This window comes from Drosophila eugracilis, unplaced genomic scaffold (assembly GCF_018153835.1).
Source record: "Drosophila eugracilis isolate 14026-0451.02 unplaced genomic scaffold, ASM1815383v1 contig_649, whole genome shotgun sequence".
Taxonomy (NCBI): Eukaryota; Metazoa; Arthropoda; class Insecta; order Diptera; family Drosophilidae; genus Drosophila; species Drosophila eugracilis.
Genome location: NW_024573535.1, coordinates 1,212,231 through 1,234,775, shown reverse-complemented (window position 1 = coordinate 1,234,775; position 22,545 = coordinate 1,212,231). Strand labels below are relative to the sequence as shown.

The window sequence follows — 22,545 nt, the reverse complement described above, 5'->3', positions numbered from 1 at the left end:
AGTCTTTAAAAAAAACTCCACTTTTATGAAATCCCTTGAGCCAGCTTTAATACCCAAAACTGACCGGCTCTCCCATGTATAAACCACTTTTTTGTGTATTTTTTTAGATTTGCAGTTGACACAAAATAATCCCCTGTGGCTTATATAGTTTTAGAAAGTTACATTCGGATTGTATTTGAAATTTAAACGTAATTTTAGCGCGCCGAAAATTTGATTTAAAATGTTTGTCTTTTTTTAGCATACTTTTCGGCTGCATTTACTTTTTGCCACTTTCCCTACAATTTCTAAGCCCTCTCATTGTTCGTGCTCATTTGTTTATGATATTCTGAAAATATTTTTCAGGATTTAAGAAAAAATCTGACTTCTCAAAATAAGAATAAAGAATAAAGAATAATTTGTAGTGTTTAACTAACAGAAGGCATCTTGTTCTTTTTTCAACTTCGACCTCGACGGGGTATAAAATTTCAAACAAGGCCAGAAGAAGACAATTTACCAGGCCAATTTTGTTGCTCACAAACAGTAAAAAGAAGCTTGGTTTGATCGAACATTATCGATATATATATATATATATAGAATATATATCGAATATTCTCTTTGGTCGATACATATCGTTTAAAAATATCTAATGAAATTCATGGTAGGAAAATAACGGAATGATCAAACTAAACCTAAACAAAGAGTAACATACAAAAAGTAAATTCCTTTGCAAAACCTCTTCAAGCTCACATAAATGTGATATTAACCAACTCTATAAATATATCGAGTTAGCGTGTCACCACTTTGATTATCGAATAGAACATTCTACTTACATTTGTCAACCAGTTCGGTCGTATTTCCCATTAGTCAGAAATGCAAACTGAAATAGGCAAGTCATGAACAAACATTTATAGTTGTAACAAAAAGGGATCTACAAAATTTGGTTAGATTCTCAGAACTTTGTGTTGCTTTACCATAACTTATTAAACTCAAACTAATCTCGTCATTCAGCTGGCTGTTCCGTAATCTTACCACATTGGAACTACTCAGATGACTCTTTGAGGTCTAGATCAGTGCTCCTGGTGTCTACAATAAGACTTTTGGAGTACTCCCGGAAAAACATCAATTGACAGGTGCCCAATTTCTTAAGCGTGTTATTTTGTAGAATGCCATGTTTTCGAAATTGGGCATCTTCCAGTTGATCACCGATGTATGATTTTCCAGGGGTACAACAAATGTTGCCGACACAGAGATCACAGCGTTAGTCCTCATAAGATGCCTACGCTTCGATACTTTACGTTCTAATTGGTAATCATGTAAGTCTAGTGGTAAGTAGCACATACCTTTAGCTTGGTATTTCTTAGTAATTGACTTCTGACCCTACTGTATTCTTCAAACAGCTGCGCAAATCCCATTCCATCAACGTTTCTTCGTTAAGCCAGAAGGGATTCAATCTGACCCGACGTTGTTCTGACCAAAAAAGCAGCTCTCCTCTTGGTAATTGGAAGCCTGGGCTTTTGGAGTCAGATTTGCTCACCAACTCGGAGCCACTTTAAACGAAATCTTATTCCTAATTGGTAAGTCTCGTTGTCTAGTCGTAGTGTCATTATGGCTATTACTTGACTGTTCGTTCTGGTTTTAGGGCTATAAGAGAGCCTGGACCAAACTATCAAACTAATATCGTCATTCAGCTGGCTGTTCCGTAAGCTCACCACATTGGAACTACACAGATGACTCTTTGAGGTCTAGATCAGTGCTCTTGGTGTCGACAATAAGACTTTTGGAGTACTCCCGGAAAATCATCAATTGACAGGTGTCCATTAAACGAAATCTCATTCCTAATTGGTAAGTCTCGTTGTCAAGTCGTAGTGTCATTACTGATATTATTTAGCCTTTTTCGTTCTGGTTTTATGGTCTAGAAGAGAGTCTGGACCATCATGATCCTTTTTCATTAGGTGTTGACTAAAAATCAAGGGCTCTTTCTGACTGTTACAAAAGGTTATTGGATCTTCAAGAGCTCGATGCAAATCAGAAGTAAATAATAAAAGACATTACTTTCAGCGTATTTGCCAAAGATTCATTTATGCTAACAAAAATTAAGATTATTAACTAAATAAAAGGAAGCTTAGCTTAAAAGTATAATTATTATTACTATAAGATCTGCTTAACTTTTACAAAAGTTGTGACTCCTGAAATTTAATGGCAGGCGGAAAAACAAAAGTCCAGCCAGCAGCAAGATAATCTAATTAAAGGGGCCAACTTATTGGGGCGGAGTGCTGTTGGCAGCTCATTTTCATTGTTTTCCCATTACATATTATTATTATTATTATTATTATTTTTATTGTTATTACGGCAGCAGCGGCAGTAATAAACTGACGCGTGGACAAAGCGGCATATACTTGATGGGAATGTGGCACAGCTCCCACATCATTCCAAACTTGGTCATAATGCTCTTATGGCCATAATTGTTGTTGCGGCATCCTGACCCGACTAATTGTCGAGCTCTGCTTTTTGTTCAAGGCCCCGCAGTTCTGGCCAGTCAATCCGACGTGGTGGGCTTCCAGTTTTTGGCCCATTCGAAGGCCAGGTTAGCAGTGCAGGCAGGCTGCATCCCACGGGGCGCTAATTGAATTCGCTGCCACCGCTGGCCAATTGCAGGCCAAAAATTGAACAAAGCTCCGCAAAGCACTGAAATAGGCAGAAACCTCGAAAACAAAAAGCCCAACTGGAAGCCAAACAACAGGAGATGATTTCAATTTTGGGATACCCTTTGGTAAGGGGTGAATAATCTCTTAGGGAAATATGTGGTTTCATTTGTTTTTAACTTTTATTTAATATATTAGAGTCCTAAAAGCTCTTACGAAGGAGTCTCACAGTGTTGAGTACAGAAGTTACATTTCCATTGCATACTTTTAGACGCATTTCATTTTAACAGTTTTTAACACTTTTTTCATTTTATAAATAATAAATTTGTAATATATATTTTAAACTAAAATAGACTAAAAATCATTTTCCCAATTGATAAATATATTAAAAAAAATATTTAGTTTTTTTTAAACTTGCTCAAGCTGCCACATATGTAGGTAGCAGTATACCTGTTAATTCTGAATAAATGTAACCTGTTAAAAAAAAAAAGAACAAAAATGAGTTTAGATTATTAAAATATTATTTTATCCAGATCTACGATTAAACATTAACCCATAAAGTGAAAAACGTAAACCAAGCCTAATACCCTTTCTTTGCTGGGTATCAAAAACGAGCAGCATCAACAACAATCCGCTCTTGGTGGCAGGATGTGCGAGCCAGAGTGATGATGAGGCAATTTGTTTAGGCCAGTTATGCATCATTTGGATGAAGGGGTGCTGTATGGAAATGGTGTTGGATAGGGTTCGAGGGATGGACGAAGGACGTTGGGTTTAGGTAGGCAATTCGATTTGACGGCGCACAATTTCCGGCCGTGCTCGAGCTCCGTTACTCATTACAAGCGAATAAACCCCGAGTCGTCCTTGTGGCGGTCAGAAGCGTGCCGCCCACTCAGGTTTATTCACACACGGAAAACTTTCACAATTAGCGGCCGGATTCCGGCAACGATACTGGAGGCTATATCCGGACTACCGCCAGCAGCAATTGCCAGTGGGATAATGTGCACCCAAGAAGATCTCGCAGGCGGAGCAGTAATGATTCGTCGTCCGGCAGCCGTTCCATAAGTATGGACACAAGCAAGCGCAGCAGCACCAACTGGAAGGGAAAGGATATATGAGATTTTTGGGTGGATATAATGGTACTTTAAGGTTTCTAGTGGTTTATTAATGTAGATGCTTAGTACTTCGTTATAGTTGTCTTTTTAAAACGATTTCAAGTTACTTAATGGTAATCCTATCTAAAATGAGTAGTGGGTTATGTTAGTAATTGGGCAAATATGTTAATATAGAGAAAGAAAAAGGATAATCAAACTAAATTCGATCTGTTTGGCTTGTAAAATATATCCTTTCCTAACATCAAATGAACAAAAGTGATAATGTTAGAAATTGTTGCGATAAATAGTGAACTGCTCCCGCGGCATCTGGCAACGCTGAACCAAAATAATCGATAGTTATAAGCCCGGATCTCTGTTAAGTTGTAAGTTCTGTTAAGTTAGACGTTAACCACGCGCCAAAGATTTCGGTATACCATCACTAATTAAACTACCAACTTTGGTTAACGATTTTAAGCTAAATGTTAGTTCAAGAGGAATAACTTGATAACAAATTACGTTACTGTACTAACCCGAAAGTGCACAGCCGGAGGGCCCATGTGTTGGTCCGAGAATTGGGTGACCTCTTCAAGCGTGTTAGCCCCCGTTGACCGCAAGCTGGACACACGATGATCATCGCCTGGTTGCCCAATTTGGGTTGAGGGGTAAGGATAAAGAAATCTGTAAATTAAATATATAAAATAAGGTATAAAAAGAAATTTAATCGAAGAACCACACTCACTTCGCACAGGAGGCGATGAGGGCAAGCTCGGAATCTGGTTGCTGACCGCTAAGCCTGACATTTGCGAACTGTCCTCATCCGCCAAATGGGGCATCTCATCCAGGCAATCTCTTAGATGTTGTGGCTCCGCGAAAAAGGTGCGTCCACGATCGGCGGAGTCTCCAAAGCTGGAGGGCGTGGCCATGGCATCATCATAGGTAGGCGGTTCCGAGGGCGACAAAGACAAAGATCGCTGCTTGTGAAGATCCTGACTGGGATCCTGACCTTGGTACAACATGCGGTGCTTCTCCTCGGCCATTGCAAGCTCTTCTGCTTTGCCACATTCGCCCTTCGATGGCTTATATTCTCTGGTAGAAAAAACGAACAGCAGAAAGCAGGCCAAGAGAGAAAAACAGTTGTTGATAAACTAACATTACGGACCAATTAGGCGGCTGCCAGCGATGTCACCAGTCAGCCAGAGCAATGGAAAAGTGGTCAGTGGGCGAGAGAGAAGAGCCTGGAATGGAAATGGTCTGCTGTCCGTATTCCCCACTGCTGAATCACCGCCATTCTCGTCGTCGGAGAATATTGTCAGCTTCCGATTCATTTCCTGTTCATAACTTTTTCAATATGTGCTGCTAACCGTAGGCACTGGAAGAAAACTGTATACCTTTCAGTATTTTGAGTCTTTCTTTCTATGTACAAGTTTATGATAGTTCTCTGTGTGATTTCTATTTTCTATATATCAGATTGTATTATGTTTCTCTCTTTCTTTTGGTACAAAGACTTATTTTAGGTTTAACCATCTGATTTTCTAGTTCAGTAATCATTTTATTAACTCATACTTTACCTTCTTCTGATTTAAAAACAAAGCAAATACCAAAATCTCCCAGTGTTGGTTTTTTCCCTCCTTGACTTTTCTGCCTCCTGTTTGTGTTTGTGCGGATCCCCCAGCTTGTTGTTCTGTTTACCTTCAAGTTTTTCAATATTTTGCCTGCGCAAGGTGGAGGAAGGGAAAATGGGAATGAAATTCCATTTGCCACTTTGCATTTAATCAACTTTATCGCATGCATGTAAATCGTATGCAGGCGCAAATAAACTAAACAGGTGGAGGTGGAAATTATAATGGAAACTCTCATTTGCATATGAATAACTGACATCCCTCGATTAGGGCTAAGTTGGCCCTTAAAAAATATTTGATTAGCATGACGAAACAGTGAATTAAATATGTTACGTTGTATAGAACCTTATATAGGTATTAAAATGAGGATAAAATACTTGTTTCTATTTTTTAGATATTAATATTAGTAAAGTGTTTTCCCTCTTTTCGTACTTTCTAAATATTTGTTCATATTAACTTCCTTATTTGTTTAACAAATCCTGACAGGAAACCCTGTCCTTCTATATAGCGAATTCCAGGGTGTGGCAGCCTCTGATTTGTTTGCCCCTGTTGTTCCGCCATCTGCCATTGAAATGGGGATCGGGTTTTTGGGATCGGGCACTGAGAGCTGTCGCTGCATAAATTTGCAGTCCATTTCAAGTTGGCTCATCGCTTTGATGTTTGATTTATTGCACGCTGTCGGGGGTTAAGGGGGCCGAAAAGGGGTTAAGGGAATGGTGTTGGGGGGGTGTCAGGCTGAAGTGGGTGGAGTGCCATAGAGTGGGCTTATCAGCCGACATGCCAGACAATTGTGAATGGCAACTGCAATTGGAATTGACAGTGGCGGAGTGGCAAGCGATTGAATGGGGGGAGGAGCAGGGTAGGGTTACCTGGTGGCAGGATATCAGGTGCTGACTTGAAAAAGCAAATAAATGGATGAGACTGGCAAACAATCCTGTGATGGTCTCGCATCCCATTATGGATTCAGACCTTGTTGTTCTCCTGCCTATTTATGCATTCTGAAGGTCAGAAATGGAAGCAAAAATGGGACAACCCAGAATGAAATGGGTTAAGGTTATGAGTAATTCTCTTAAAAGTTGATTAGATATTAGTTTAAAGTTGTTTAGGAAATGTTTTGTTTTTTATTTCTTTTTATTTTTAACATATTAAAACTTTTTAGTAGACAGACAGATGAATTATTCTGAAGTTCAGTTAGTGGGTTAAGTCTGTTCTATGAGTATCTTTGCCTTAAGGTTATCTAGATAGTTTTTATATCACTCAAAATGAAAGACGGAACACCAAAGTCGAGTGCGCGACCATTAGATACCCCTTAATCTGTTAGCCAATTGCAAAGGAATCGCCATCTATTCCTTTTACAACGCCATCTGTTGGTAAACCTTTGAACTACATACTACACATTCATTAATATTTGTCACAAAACTGGTAAAACCTAAGAATTTAAACTATAAAACAGCTCTAGCCACACTCCTTACGTCAATGAACCGCACTGTATGCGATCATTAGTGAATTGCCATCTATACCTTTTACAACGCCATCTGTTGGTAAAACTTTGAACTACATACCACGCATTCATTAATATTTGCCACAGAACTGGTAAAACTTAAGAATTTAAACTAAAAAACAGCTCTAGCCACACTCCTTACGCCAATGAACCGCACTGTATGCGATCATTAGTGAAGTTCCTCGATAATCCCTGTCGATTGGCCTTCATTTGGGTCCTGGGACTTGGCATTCATTCAACTGATTAAACTGTTAGCTTCTTCTTCTTCTTCTTCTTACAGAGCCTGCTGTCTCTTTCAGGCACTTGCGACCCATCTCTTTCGCACTGATTGCGGCTTTGGCTGAAAATGTGTGCAAATAATATTTCGTGTAATTGCAATTAGCGCCAAAAAGGTTTTCACCGCTCACAGCAGCTGCCGAATGGAGCAGTCTAGTGCCTTCTCTTTCGCGCCCACTCCTTGCCTCTCTTTCAGCATTCCATATCAGCTTTTTTTGTATATATATATATCTCTATTTGTTGTTTGCCTTTGCGAGGAAATGCGTCCGTGCGAATTGCGATTTCTTCGATGCTTCAATTACACGGATATGTAGGTTTATGTATGTATGGGCACACCTGGAAAATGTATTTAAGCTGCTTAATGTTAATATTTTATATTAAAAACTAAGTAAGTATATTGGAAATACTCCTTAAATTAGAAGATTACAAAGGATTTTCTTAAGGAAAACCAAGGGAAACTCTAATTTTAAGTGGTTATTAAACTTGAAATCGATTAATCAAAATAATTCCAATATTAAAGGATATATCTAAGTTGCTATTTGATTATTATTATCAACATTATATTTAAAAACTCCTTTTCTTTCTGTGCACACCTACGCCCTGTACCTAGGCTCCAGGAAATCAATGTTTAAAAGGGAAGATGGAACTGCTGCTAACGCCATTTTCCCACAGCCTCCTCCCACCCACTCCTGCTGGCTTGTTAATTTGCCAAAAAAAAAAAAATCAGGAAAAAATCTGAAAAAAAAGATATTGAAGGTGCCAGATCCACAAGCTCAGCCCTCAACCCATCAAGCTTTTCCTCGCCCCCAAAAAGAAAGCAGGCAACAAAGCGACTAAATAAAGGCAAGAAAAACAAAGAGGGAAAACAAAGGGAGAAGTCGAGTAAATGTTCCTTGGGTTCGTGTAAAATAGTTAAAGTTATGAGCCAAAATGGAGCCAAAGAGCAAAATCAACTCACATATACACACGCACACAGTCAGGCACTTGAAGTGCAACAGTGTGCGTTCATGTATGTGGATGTGTGTGTGTGGTGTTTTGGGGCGCGAGTAATTCACATTTCGAGCACGTTTCGCTTTTATGCTCTTAAATGGCGAGTGTATCTGTGCAGGACCTCCACTTCCCACCACATATGCGAGTGTGTGTCTGTGTGTGTGTGAGTTCGCTGTCTGTGGCAAAACGATAATTTTGTTGATGATGCCATGATTATAAGTTTTAGCCTCATCGCAAGAGCTCTCAACTTGCCAGAGGGGAACAATGCCGGCTAGGCCAGCCAGCCAAGAAAGCCAACAGTCCGGATTAGTAACTGCCAAAATACCGACATACCCGTTGTTTGCCCATAAATATTCCAAAATTTCTTATAATTCATCATTATATTCTTCAGTTATGATCAATTTATGGAAAATAAACTAAGAAAATTATATAACAGAAAGAGATTTATGTTGGCTAAGTATGAGGTTGTGACCACAAGCAGAAAGGTGACCCAAAAACTTGATTTTTTTAGAGCAAGTTGCTTGACCAAAAGGCTATCGTCTACCTATGAAAGTTAGCTTACTGCTTAGTAGTTGCCTCTTTTTAGCCCAAAACGAAACTACTTTTTTGATGACTTCCAGAAAGGTGACCCAAAACTTAACTTCCACAGCCTATAACTTGACCAATCTTTACCCGATTTCCAAAGTGGTGTTTGAGAGATAAAAGTTTGTGACTAACTTATCTAGCAATCAATAATAATTTACTGCAATGATTAGTAAGTGTAAAAATGACCTACCTAACCCTAAAAGTCCTTACAGGGTATCACCTGCCGACCAAGCGACCCAGCGACCGTTACCGGGCGTAATCAGGGGTTCAAGTGGCGTGTCTGGCAGCCGCGTATCTGTGCCACATGTATCCGTATCCGTATCTGTATCTATTCCTAAGTAAATTACCCACACACAGTCAGACATTCACACACAAACACCTACACACACACATAGATACAAAGAAGGACTACGGATGCGGTTCACATCCCGTGCGCGTGAATGACCCACATAAATAGCCGCGTGCCTCGACTCCGGCCGGCTCTTTATTGGCACGTACCAAACAAAGCAACGAAAAATAATTCAGAAATCGGAAAGAGTAGAAAAAAAAGGAGTAGAAAGAAAAGTGGGAAAAGCCATTCAACAGTTTCACAGACACATTTTTCATTATGGAACTTGAATTGAATTTCGACTTTGCACCAACGCTGCCGCCGGGCAGCAAATCGTAAGTGGGACGGAATTTGGCCCAAATCGATTGACATGGCCCGAAGGCCTTGTGATCTGCTCAATATTTCATAGGACGCCCTCAAAATGAAGTGACATCTGGACAGGACGAACACAAATACAAGCAAACTTAAGCACACACACATTACAGACACACGCACAAACAGTTATCCGACCAACTGGAGATATGCATCATTAGCAGGGCCATATACGTACGTATACGTAATTTCTTGGCCCCAAAATATTTGTCTAATAAATTGTGTATTTATTGCTTGTGCTCGTAAGTAGCCATAAATTTAGGAACATGACATGGCCAAGTTTCCTCCGTTCTGCTATTGATTTATTATGATTTTTTTTGCCATATCTGCCTCTGCATTGGCGTCATGTCGCCTTACCGAATCTTCCATTTTATGGGCTACGCAAAAACTGGACTAAAACTGAACTGAACTGTTGCATGTTGCTGCGTCTGCTGATGCTGCTGTCGACAGGCACATTAACTGTTTGCTTGCCAGATTTGGCCAGACAATGTGAAAATGTTTACACTGCACTTGCCCGTCAGCTGGTTGGTTTCAGTTTTGTTATTACTGTTGCTCTTACTTGCAATGTTTAACCCTTTTTGGTTATGGTTTTTTGGCCCTTCTTCTTAACGGGGGGAAATGTCTGCACAATCAAGACATCAGCATCAGCGCAACACTTGATGGCCTCTGTCTGGTATCCCGCTGCCAAGTTCACGATGCACAAAAAAACCTAACTAGAGAGTACAAAAAAATTGTGGCAAGGAAGCTACTGAAAACTGCAACTTTTATGGGGCTTCCAAAGTGATTTTTTTAGCTGTTGGTTTTCGTATTTTGTAATTTTAAGGAAATGGGAAAAAGCTTGCCTACTTTTAAGCGGTCTATGAAAAAAGGCTTTAATAAATGGAGTCTTCTTAGTATGAAAAATAATTAATTAAAATGATGAAAAATATTATTATTAAAGCTAGGAAAGGCTTCATTAAAGGCGTTTATCTGCAGTTTAAAACTTTTTCAGGTCATTGACTTTTTATGTGAGATAAAATTGTTTTTATCTTTAGTGTTAGTTCGTTTTTTCTTTAGTCTTTTTAAGAACTTTAAAATAACTTCATTTAATATATTACCTTTACTGTTTCTGCAAATAAAAAAATGTTTTAATTTCCCTAATGGTTCTTAAATTTTTGCAGACCAGCTTGGAAAGCCTCCTCGCAACTGTGGTGAAGGAAACTTGACAAGTTTTTCCTTCAGTTCTTCCAAAAACTTTACCCTCAGGTTAAGCTGCATATGTGTGTGTGTGTGTGTGTGTTCTGAATGTATGTGTGTTGAATGTGTGTGTTGAATGTGTGTGCTTACTTGACGGAGTCGAGAATCGAGAGAGAAACGCTAATGTTGTTTTTGTTGATTCTGCACTCGAATCCGAGAGACGAGGAGCCCTCGTAATGCCCTCGCTATTTATTATTATTTTTGCCAGCACTTAGGGCATTAGGGTGCCAAATTATTTGGAAAAACTGAAGGGATGTGCAACCTGCTCAGCCCCTTACCTCCCCTTGTAACTTCCATTTAGACAAGAGCATTTAGTGGATTTGCATCGTTTTTATATTTTATACTGCCTTCGATATACAATATTTGAAATATTCGCTTAAAACTTAATGCTTAATAATGGATGGAATGATGTAACATAGTCGTGGGTCCGAGCGATAATCAAATTTAAATAGTTAAAAACTATAATTAGGCAAAAAAAAAAATAATAATAATAAAGTATATATGAGAGAAAACCACGAACATGAATACGAGTAAGAGGCTAAAACCTATAATGATAGCATATTCGTTTGGGCATTAAAAATACATTTCTTTTTAGCTTTTTTTTAATTATTATTTTAGTTAATGTGTAGATCAGTCTGTGTGTGCGAGCACTGCTAAACGAAAATCTCTTAAACAAAGGTGTTTCTTTTTTTTTTTTTGTTTATATAAATAATAGTCATAAAATATAGCTAATTAAAAAAAATAATAAATCGTGAGTGGGTTGGTGGTTGTCCTCCTCATCAGGCCAGGCAGAAGAGCTTCCTCCAGAACGAGGGCGTGGGCGGCAGGGTGGTGGGCACTAGGCCCTCCCAAATGGCTGTGTCGAATACATCCTTGACTTTGTCCTGCAAACGAAATAATACGCATATTAATCACTGCCCAATTAAATCAATACAGCTTAGCAAAAAAAAACTTCCTTTGTTTGCATTCTGCTAATTACTACTATTGTCTGGTTGATACTCGTCGTACATGCTTAATTTAGTATTTTACTCTTAATTAACTAAGTATTTGTAAGCTCATTCAGTAGTTGGTTCATTTCAAAGCTAATCTTAGTTGGTTTTTTGGATTCTGTGACTTGTTTATTTGTTAATTATTAACTTATTAGGGGTTAAAATTTAGTGTTTGTTTACTTTTTGGCTATTGATTATCATTTTAGATTATTATCATATTAAAACAGAATTTAATAATTGATATTTAGTACATATTCTTGCCATATTAGTGGCAAACATCTCTTTTGTGATCCTGTAAAGATGAAAGTCTTGAAAAAACCCACAAATTCGGACAGATTTTCCCCTCTGGCGGCAATGCAACTTAATCGCGGTTTTATATAACAGTGTGTGTCTTATTTTCCAGCAACTAGCGAAGCTTTTCCACAACAAATTGTCACCATTCTCGTCGACATCATCATCATCATCATCATCGTCGTCGTCGTTATTATCGTCATACTCATCTGGTTGGCGGTGCCAAGTGCTTTATAATTTGTTGCAATCGCTTCATCTTCGTTGTTGCCTTCTTTTGTCGACTCCTGACTCCCGCCTCTCCACTGGCAAAGGAGAGGAGGCGTGACAAGGGAAGGTGCTACCTTCGGGGAAATCCACGCAAAGTGCAATGCACGGCTGACAGGAGCGACGGCATTCAGTCGGAAGTGTTGGGGCAAACAAGGGGATTCCCATTTCCACATTTCCACTTACCCCATCCCCCCCTCTTAACCACACAATTATGATTATTGTGTGTGTGTCTGTGTGTTCGTATGCCATGTGACAAGGCGACTCAAAAGGATAAAAAGCGAACAGGACCAGGACCACGACCAGCCATTGCCTCCTCCCGCAGGAGGACGCCTCCTTTTGGCTGCGGAATTTGTATTTTTTTTTCTTATTTTCCTGCAGGAGGCTTCTTCTTTCGCCGGATTATCCTGCACACTCTTAAGGGTATGCCCTTTAATAGGTTTATGTTTGTATTTAAGCTTAAGGTCCTTAAGTCTTTCTGTTTACAAGATATTGTTTAGTTTAAGGAGTCAGGTTAGATAGAAATAAGAGAAATATTACAATTTCTTTTCCTTTTAATTAAAAAGCAGATAATAATCTTTTTGCCTAACTTTATAGGGTATCTTTATGTCCATTCGAATATCCACATTTCCCCTGAGCACCTTTTTTTGAAGTGTTTACCCGAGACAGCCGCAGACCCAGAGCAATGACTTGTCTGCCTTTTGGCTTTAATTAATATGAGGTTCTCCTTCCATCTATCAACTAACCACCTCGCTTAACCATTTTCCCCGCCCTTCTGCCAGTGGACGACTCCACACCACTAACAACTCACCTGTGTGGCTGACGAAGTCTCAATGTATTTTGCGCCAATTGTTGTTGCCAAATCCCAGGCGTCTGTATATGAAATTGCTTTCTCGCCATTTGTCTGCAAAGCGGGAAGAAGCGGGAAAACGAAATTAAGTTAGCTCCCAGGCAGATGGAATCAAATAAGAATTTCATAAATATTTGAATCGCAGAGCCAGAGATAAATAATGATTAAGTCCGCCCACAGGCGGCAGCCAAAAACATAAATAAATCAGCTCAAAACGAAGACTTCCAGTCAACACTCCGCACTCCACACTCCACGTCCCACTCACCTGCAGCTTGTTAAGGACATTTGGGCTGGTGCGAAGATCGGCCTGGGTACCGACCAAAATCAGGGCGGCCTTGGTCTTGGCAAACTTCGGTGCCCATTTGGCCTTGATGGCCCGAAACGTTTCCGGCTTCACCACCGAGAAGCAGAGCAGGAAGACATCGCTGTCCGGATAGCAGAGCTCCCTCAACGGATCCAAGGTGTCCTGGCCGGCAGTATCACATATGGTCAGGTGCACTGGACTCTCGTTTACATTGACATCGGCTATAGGGGGAGAAATAAAAGAGAGTTGTTATTCATAAATAAATAAGTTACGAGGTGTTTTAGCCTTAAAAATAGTGAAAAAATCAGCAAGTTTTAAGAAAACCTTAACTTAAGCTTCCAAAAATCAAACAGAAATCTCATTTAATAAGTTAATTAACTTATATAAAGAAAAGTAATGCAAAAAACCCTGAAAGTAGGCAATATATTTCCTAAAACATCAACTAAAAATCAAAATTTTTTCCAAAAAATCAAGATCTTTAGCTTAATCCCTCAATGAGATACCCTTTCCTTTTTGCTTTTCTCACATTTTTATTTCGGAAACGAATCAATTGATTTGTGTGTCTGTCTTTGGTTTGAGTTGTTGGACACACTTTGGCCTGATTTCGGTTCAATTTAATTGAAAAATATGCAAATTACTCTCACTACGGGCCCTTTCTCTTTCGCATCTCTTTGTGATTGCATTTTCCTGTCGGAATTTAATTTCATTTAAAATGCTTTGCCAATCCTTTTGTTGTCTCCTCCACGCAAGTGCAAATTTTTGGCATAGCTCATGCCACACACTCACTCGAAACACACTCTCACACTCAAACACACTCTCTCACACACACATATACACTCTTTTAGTTATAGTGGAAAGCCACACACAGGCATACGTCAGGTGGCACTTAGACTTACACAGAGATATTTATGTAAAAAAAAGCCACCATCAGCCAGAAAAGCTGGAAAATTCGAAATGCCTGAAAATTGGCGAAAATTTCATTTCATTTCGGTCTCTTTTTTGACTTTACTTAGCCAAAAGTAAGCTATTAACAAGGTAAAAAATTGTGAAAGAATTTAAGATTTTTAAACAAATCTCTTAAAAATATCTTAAATTTGTTATTAAAAGTACTCATTTTTTGAAAAAACTAATTAATTAGAAAAGCAAATATTTAGTAAAACTTTCTCGCAAGCTCACTCTGCCATTTACATAACGCGGAATACTCATAAAACCCATTGTGGTCAACTAATTTCCAGCTTAAATTCCAACCAAACAACCGCAAATGCAAATTGCCGGATAAAACAAGGACTAATTATAGTTATGGTAATTAAAAATGTAGAGAAAACAAAGGCGGGTTAAAACTGTTAATAAGTCATCTTTGGTTCTCCCTTCAGTTAATGAGTAGAGTTGTTTAGAGAGCAAAGATAACATCTGCTTAGTTACTAGACTGGATCTTAGCCGGAACAGCGTCAAGTTGAAAATCAAAATCAAAATGAAAATGAAAATGGGGGCATGGGGTGTGGGGGGTGGGGCGTGGGACAGCATCATCAACAATGAAACGTCAGCTAGAGCAAGTGAATTAGTAAAGCGTGTTGGGAAAGCCCTGCGCCATAGCCCACCCACAGCACAGCCACCTACCATGTGTGCAAAGAACATTCATATTTAAACGCTGGCGAAAATGATTTCAATGATGCTCAGGAGAGTGTCGAAGGGGTTTCCCATTTGCCGAGTCTACACAAGGAGAATGGTTTTAGTTTTCTAATAAGTTAAAAAAGAAAGTAACTAATAGAAGGTTAGTTTTCTAATAAGTTAAAAAAGAAAGTAACTAATAGAAGATTAGTTTTCTAATAATTGGAAAAAGAAAGTAACTAATAAAAAGGTTAGATATATAAAATATTAAGAAATATTTTATAGAATTTTTGATTATTTTTCAGAAATGTTTAATTGGATTTCCAAGAAAAATCAACTATTAAGATCTTGATCAAAAAATATTAAGAAAGTTTTTAGAACTTTGCCCAAAAAAGCAAGAAATATACTTAAATTATTTATAAAAATATAACTATAGCTTAAAAAGATTATTTATGGAAAAAGAAACCCTTGAAAGCTGTCTTTTGTAAAACTTAAATTAAAAACTCTATTAAAGTGGCAACTATTAGTATCAATGTTCCATGATTATTCCCTGATTTGGACTTAGGATAATATACTATATATATATAGGAAATATCATCCTAAAAAACCATCTTCCTAGTCATTTCTATCAAAGTTCCTTTTAACTTGTTAATTCTTTTCAGTGTGCTGAGGCTTGGCTTGTTTTTACACGCCCCGTCAAGCAGATTTGACCTCGCGCTCACCCAGCCTGCCGATCTCTCACACCCCACACATCCTACATCCTAGATCCACAGCCAACAACCAACATGCCACATACAACATTCAGCGTTCAACGTTCAACCGTTCAACGTTCACCCCGCGGACTGTGTCCATGTCCTATCTAAAAGTTAATCATGGCAACCTTTCATTCAATGCAGCCTCCTCCGACTGTTTGGCCTGCGTAAATAAAGTTGCCCGGCCGCCCTGCTCGGGGATTTTTAATCAGCCTGCCGCATGCAGCACGTACTAGGTTGCAGGTTGCAGCTAGCAGGGTAGCAGGGTAGCAGGTGGCTGGTGGCTGGTTTTCAGTTGCAGCGAAGGTCGCCAGAGCCAGGGCTCATGTAAAATAAATTTAATTTGTGCAGCGTATGAAATTCATGAATACATTTTCAGGGCAACGAAAGGCTGACGTTGATGTGACTTCATCTGTGGCCTAAAACCCTCGTCTTTTGGTTTAATGGAGCTCAACAAAAAACGTCCACCTCATTTCACTTTGGTGCTGGTGAATTTTCCGGCCCATGGGCATGCCATCTCCCCTTTTGACCAGAGAATTCTTTCAGCTAGTTTATTAAAGTAAACTAAAGTCCAGTCTATTCATCATTTTCTCTCTTAAAGTTTTCTAGTGAAATCCAAAAGCTAAACCCTTTTCTTGGCTTATCTTCTCATTATTAAATTTCGGAAAATTTAGCCATTTTCTGCATTTTCTTCACCTGACAAATAACAGTGGGAAAAGTCCCAATCACTTTTCATCATTTCATTGTGCAATTTCCTTGGAACGGGCTCATTGTTGCTTTATTAGTTACCCGCCCGTATTTCTTGGCATTTTCTAGCTGCCAAAAAGTGTAAAAGTGGAAATCAATGCCGGAATACACAGGGCCCATTCAATGCCATTCCCTTTTCTTTTTTCCTTTTGCTTTCCACAAAAGGGAAATTGTTTGCCAGCTCAGCTGAAAATCGCTTTACGCGATGGAGAACAAAAACAGTGAACTGAACTGGAGAGTGAAGTGAGCGATTCTCCGGGAGAGTGCTTCGAAAAGGAAAGCCAGACAATGGTTGAGGTCGGGACAAAAGGCGAGCGAGCATCGTTAGCGGTTGAGGGAAAACTGCCAAGGAAAACCACCCCCCCACCCAGCCACACCCCTCCCTCCACATATGTTCAAGTGAGCAATTGTGTAATTGTGAGCCAAGAAGTCAGCTGAGCTCTTTCTGCTTCCTGCTGACTCAACCTTATTGACACCTAATTGAGCCGCCGTCCTCCTACTCCTTCTTCCTTTTTTTCTGCCAGCATTTGTCACAGATTAGGGGATCTACGTTAGTATGTGTCCCTCATCCTTATCCCTAGATAAATTCAACAATTTGACGCACTTAGAGCCAGTCAATTAGCCAACCTTCTGCCCTAATTAGTTGCCAAAACTTATGCCTAATGGCCGGAGAACTATGCCAAAGACTTGGGCCCCTGGCAAAATATGCAAGGAAAAAAAAGAAGATGGCAAGGCAAGCACAAGTGCACATTCAGGAGAGAGAGAGAGTCTAGAGGGGGGAAAGCTTGAAATTCCACGGAAAGTTGAGAGCCAGCTATGCCCGGTATTCACAGACCCGGCCAATTGTTGCTAAAAGCCAGGCCAGGGGGGACACACGGCGTATGCGTAATTTCATTCTTAACAAACGACAAAACCGGGACAAAAGCAGCTGGTGTAGCCAAACCCCTGGCTAAAAAAGTGACATCCCTGGCATTTTAGGGCAAATGAAATGTTTCAAATACAATTCCCCACCCCCCTCACTCTAAGCCCAAACCAAAAATAAAGCTGCAATCCTGGCATTTCGCTCAACTCGAAAAAGGGGATTCAATTAGCAGGACAGGCAAACGGGCAATTGTCGATGGCCTGGTATATTTCTTTTTGTACTCATAGGCAAAAATGTCGAGCAACAATTTTGAATTGGTTAACAAGCTAAAAGAAATCAAACAACGAAGGGAACAAATATGGGAATTTTCATTTTCAAAAAGGCAAAGGCCTCTCAAGAAGATCTTTTTGAGTTATTTTCTGTGGCAAAGTTATAAAAAAGTTAAAAAAAATATATTAAAATAAATGAAATGAACTTACAAACTCAAAAAGAGGAAGAGAAATAGAAAGATTATACACAAAAATGAAGGTTATTTGGTCACAGACATGAACTTTCAAAACATTGCCATCCTTTTTATAAGAAAAAGAAAAACAAAACTAACCTCCTACCACACTTTCCACCAATCAAAAAGCAACAAAAAATATCAAAATAATTCAAGCAAAAATTTTAAAAATAAATTCCATTGATTTTATAACCTAATAGGGGTCTAAATCTTTAATAAACCATCCAAAAACCACATCAACTTTAAATTTCCCCACAAAGAGAGCCATCAAATATTGAAAAAGCCTTGCCAAAATACCAAATAATGGTTGGAAATTTGCCTGCAACTCAGTGTAGTACACCTAGTTGAATCTGTTGAATTATTCCACGATTATCTGCAGGGCGAATTTGGCCAGGACTCACTCTCCTTTCTCCTTTATCCTGCACACACACACTCAACCGACTGACTGACTGACTGACAGGAAACACAATTTTTGGGGAAGCTAGCGAGCGTGCAGAGAAGTGCAAATTCATGCAAAATTTTATTAAAATCAGCCCCTGGGGCCCGGCGAGGGGTTAAACTGGCTGCCGGCAGTCTCGAGTGCCAGACACGCTGGTTAAGGGATAAGGGTTAACTGAGAGAGGTGCGAGGAGGGGTGGTCTTTGGGCTAAGCATAATTCAATCAATTGCACATGGAAGGAGGTGTGGGGGGGGCAAAAAAAAAATACTGGGAATCCACCTCCCCGAAAACAAAGTCAAGTTTTCACATTTTGTGCTTCTGTTGAATAGCCGCAAATTTCAATTTTCCGTTCATTAAAATTCGTGAATAGTACAAAACACACACACACACATCTGAAAAACTGTAACCCCAACGAAATTCAGATGTTGGAACATCCGCCCACCGCTGGCACATCCTTCACACGGAAAACGGAAAACGGAAAACTCGGGTAAAGATTTCACAAATTGGTTTTCAACAAAATGAAAAATTCATATACGTGCACCAAGCACCAAGGGCCCAATCCACAACCAACTCTCCTTTAATCGAAACGAAGGCCGCAGAGGTCGAGCCATAAAGTACAAAAAAGAAAAAAAAGATTCGAGAAGGATTCGAGGCCGTTTAAGAAACGGAGGCCCTCTGAGTGGCGAGACCTGTTGAAGGGGCGCCGTCAACGCTGAACTCACCATTATAAATGTCTGAGGCTGTGGGTATGTGCTCCGGATTGAATCGGTTCTCCAGATACGAAAGGATCAGGTTAGTCTTGCCCACGGCTCCATCGCCCACCAGGACGCACTTGATCGAAGGCTGTGTCGGGGTGACATCTGTTAAGAACATAAAAATGTTATATTAAATTAAATATATTAATTAATTTAATAAATAGTTTTTTATTTATTTTTTATTTTTATTTTTATTTTATTATTTATTTATTTTTAGTTAAATTTCTTAATCTTATTCAGGTGTCCCTCATGTCCCTCATAAAGCTTCCTGAAAGTATGCAGTAAAAACGAACGCTTTTAATAAATCATTGCATACTTATAGAAACCTTAAGATCCTGGCGTTAGATTTCAGTGATTTTTCATTATTATTTTAGTATTTCTTTATTATTCATTATTATTTTTTATTATTAGTTATTATTATTTAATTGGCATTTATTTAGTATTTTTTCTAGTATGTTTTAAACTGTTAATAAAAATTATAAGCTTAAAATTAATAATTTAATAATTAACTCAAAGTTTAAATCAAAAATAGATTTTTATAATTAACCCTCTTATGACCCAATTCCATAAACAACAACCATCTGTAAACGGCAATCAAAATAAATCTCGGTAGGCGAGTAAACTTCTTCTTCCTTGGCGAAAGTTTCGCTGGAATAACCTTAAATTGGTAACAACTTACCCTTTTTGCCACCCTTTTTGGCCGACGTTGCGGCCTCAGCTGTTGCCGCTCTTGCTGTTGCTGCTGCTGCGGCTGCTGTTGCTGCGGTTGTCTTCTTTGATTTACGCTTACGCAATAAGAATTTGGAGCCCTTGCCACTGCTGGCGGCACTGGTGTCGCTCAGCGATTGTTGCTACAAAAAACAAGAGAAAAAAAACAATCAATTTTAAATACAAATTTAAGTGAATTTGAACTTAGAACTATGTATATTTAATATTTATACTGAAAATTGTCTGCATTTCCCTCGGATGCATTTAGATTTCCATCAAAATTTGATTATTTTCGAGCCGCATTGCGCATACGCCGGGTGTGCCTTAGAAATTTGCCAAGAGTGGCAATTAAATAATGAAAGCCAACAGATTGAAGCAGCTGTGTGTGTGAGTGTGTGTGAGCAAGTGTGTGTGTATAGGTGTTAGCCATTTGGGGCGGTCCTTTCGGTTGTTAAAACGAGAGAAAGAGAGGGTGTGAACTAATGCCTAGCGCGACACTTTTGCCTCGCCCGACTAATTTAATATGCACATATAAATTAGTCAAGAAGACAGCAGCTGCTCTTCGGTGTGGAGAAAGTGGCAGATGAACATGGGGGAAACCAAGAGAAAAGCGGAGAAAGGAATGGAAATGGAAATGGAAATGGAATGACTGACAGGCGAATAAAAATAGCTGGCAATGTTGCAACACCGGAATTGAAGACATCTTCTTGATTTCTGAGGCACAGTGAGGTAAAATTGCGTATACGCCACCGACAGGTCTCTCAGGGCTCTAAACTTCTGTAACTTCAATTGCTGTAGTCTACACTCTGGGTTGTTCCTCTTAACTTTGAAGGACAATTTGCACCTTCTTGGAATATGTCACTGGAAAATTTTTGATTTATTCTATATTAAATTCTGGTCTTTCCCAGAAATATCCTTTGATAAATATTCCAAATTTGTTCTCCCCTTTAAAATGAAATAAATATTTCAATCTTTGGCCATTTACCAAACTTTTCATTTCATTACCAATTTAAGATCAAATTGCGTATACGCCAGGCAAGGCCTTTACTCATTTCACATTTATCCAGCATTTTCCTTCACTTACCAAAAATACATTTTAAGCTTGCTCCTTGGAATTTCTCACTTCACATGGACAGAGTTTTCCTTTCATTACTTCTCAATTTACCATTCAGCTTTTATTTTATCGGTTTTTATTTTTTGTTGGCCAGCAATTATGGCACTAGCCGAGTGAATAAATATCCAGCATGTTTGATTTATTCAGTGAGCAGGGCAAGGGCAAATATACGCCCTCTCTCTCCTTTTCTCTTTATTTATTTTTTGCAAGAATTTAACAATTTAATTTACGAGCAACAGTTTGCAATTATTACTATTTGCTTTTTGTTTTTGATTAAATCAAATCGTTTTATGGCCAACAAAATCTGCACTTGAATTAATAATGGAACTTAAACTAGTAGCTGGACTTGAAGTTACCCTTGATTATATTTTATATACATCAAATATAAGGTTTTAAGAGTAAGAAATTGTAAGTTTATAGGCCACTCATTGATAGGTTTTCCTTTAATTTACTTTATATTTATCAAACTTATCTACCCTTTACACCCTTTTACAACTTTGCCGCTTCAGCAAACTCTGTCATTTTTTCCACTACCTTAATTTATATATTTAACTTTTTGCATAGCCAACGAGCCCCATAAATTATACATAAATGAAGTGGCCTAAAAAACGAGTTAAATAGTTAAGCTTTAAGCGGCATTCAGTTTGTTTATTAATGGGTTAATATTAGCTGCTAATGTTGGGGGATTTACGCTTATCAATCATTGTTTGATTGCCAATTGCAAGGACAACTTATCGAAGGCAGGAAAAGCCAAGGAGTCTATATACACCTTCCTTCCTGTTTTCCCCAATATTGTTCTCGTTCAAGTGGGAAAACATATTTGCCAGACGCTATCTAAATCAATATCTAAATTGCTCTGCGTTTTGTCGTTGTCAACTTGAGGAGGTCGTCTCTCCTTTGGCTTTTCCTCTCCAGGCCTTTCCATCCTTCGCTTGCCGCTTTTCCGCTTGTTAGGCGATAATATCGCATACAAGCACACGAATGTGAAACTTTAAGTTGGGGTGGAATTTTTTGGGGAAAGGAAAGCGAGAAAAGCGAGAGCTCGAAATAAAAATACACACAATCGATGGCAGTGAGGCCAAAAAGGTTTGACCTTTTAGGGAAATTGAAAAGAATTATATAGAATATATATATAATCATTCAATCTGGCAATCTGGCAATTAACCTTTAAATAACAAATTACTACTTATGCACTCTCCCTTTACCTTTATTTTCACTAGTTTTCCGGGTTTGGGTTCGAAGGCGTTTTCCTTATGGCTTTCATCCAACTTTTCCGGCGCCTTATTCACAGCTCTCAATCAACAAAAATAATAATAAAGCACAGGATTTAGCCAGCTTTCTTTCAAATTAAATTAAAACGTCTGTCTCCGGCTCCCTTTCACTTAACTTCTTCCTGCTCCTCCTCCTCCTTAAGCTGACTAAAAATAATTCCCTTATTTTTTTGGCCATTTTTGGTACATAAAACCGAAAGTCAAAGCCGAAAGCCAAGTTTCTCCTCTTGACAGCAACTTTGCTGGCAGCCAGAAAAGAAGGAAACTTTGCCATGTGCGTCTTAAACTAAATAAACCCCCCGGAAAAACGTTAAGGGCCGTTCGGTCATGTCAGAAAACCCCACTTTTCCCGTGGGCTAGCGCAAAAAAGGAAAAACTTCTTCTGGCTCCTGGTCCTGCTCCTGCTCCTGGTCTTTTTGGTCGGTCATCGTAAATATGCAACTTTTTAATAATTTCATTTTGGCCATCGC

The 22,545-nt window shown here is 38.9% G+C and overlaps 2 protein-coding genes and 1 long non-coding RNA gene across 6 annotated transcripts in view; 1 reads left to right on the top strand and 2 right to left on the bottom strand.

Annotated features, from left to right (window-relative positions):
* The first annotated feature begins 685 nt into the window (after nt 1–685).
* Nucleotides 686–2,041, top strand: LOC108109649. Of its 3 annotated transcripts, none has more exons than XR_001772524.1 (5): nt 686–919; nt 988–1,292; nt 1,377–1,553; nt 1,619–1,821; nt 1,868–2,041. It is a non-coding gene; the product is annotated as an uncharacterized LOC108109649 (long non-coding RNA). The 3 variants fall into 3 exon arrangements; XR_001772523.1 differs by having other exon boundaries at nt 988–1,304; nt 1,896–2,041; XR_001772522.1 differs by having other exon boundaries at nt 988–1,304.
* Nucleotides 2,042–3,532: 1,491 nt separating this feature from the next.
* On the bottom strand, nt 3,533–5,765 carry LOC108109639. The gene is made up of 3 exons (XM_017218216.1): nt 4,452–5,765; nt 4,243–4,390; nt 3,533–3,714 (listed from the first exon to the last, which is right to left on the bottom strand). Exons 1-3 carry the CDS (start codon nt 4,747–4,749, stop codon nt 3,588–3,590), a joined length of 573 nt encoding a protein of 190 aa, XP_017073705.1. The 5' UTR covers nt 4,750–5,765; the 3' UTR covers nt 3,533–3,587.
* A 5,164-nt stretch (nt 5,766–10,929) lies between these two features.
* Nucleotides 10,930–22,545, bottom strand: part of LOC108109686 — a 54,271-nt gene continuing 42,655 nt past the window's right edge. For both annotated transcript variants that reach the window (XM_017218284.2, XM_017218285.2), the window contains 5 exons: nt 19,662–19,833; nt 18,950–19,087; nt 13,279–13,538; nt 12,975–13,067; nt 10,930–11,503 (listed from right to left, as the gene is read on the bottom strand). In XM_017218284.2, the coding sequence (XP_017073773.1) occupies nt 11,399–11,503; nt 12,975–13,067; nt 13,279–13,538; nt 18,950–19,087; nt 19,662–19,833 (768 nt within the window). In that variant the 3' untranslated portion in view covers nt 10,930–11,398. The remainder of the gene's footprint in view (nt 11,504–12,974; nt 13,068–13,278; nt 13,539–18,949; nt 19,088–19,661; nt 19,834–22,545) is intronic.

Excerpts from the sequence above, each read along its gene's own strand:
- LOC108109639 (XM_017218216.1), bottom strand. The coding sequence starts at position 4,749 with ATGGCCGAGGAGAAGCACCGCATGTTGTACCAAGGTCAGGATCCCAGT. Across the intron at positions 4,391-4,451 it reads CTCATCGCCTCCTGTGCGAA|ATTTCTTTATCCTTACCCCT; the intron begins GTGAGTGTGGTT and ends TTTAATTTACAG. Across the intron at positions 3,715-4,242 it reads CTCCGGCTGTGCACTTTCGG|TTGGTGCTGCTGCGCTTGCT; the intron begins GTTAGTACAGTA and ends TTTCCCTTCCAG.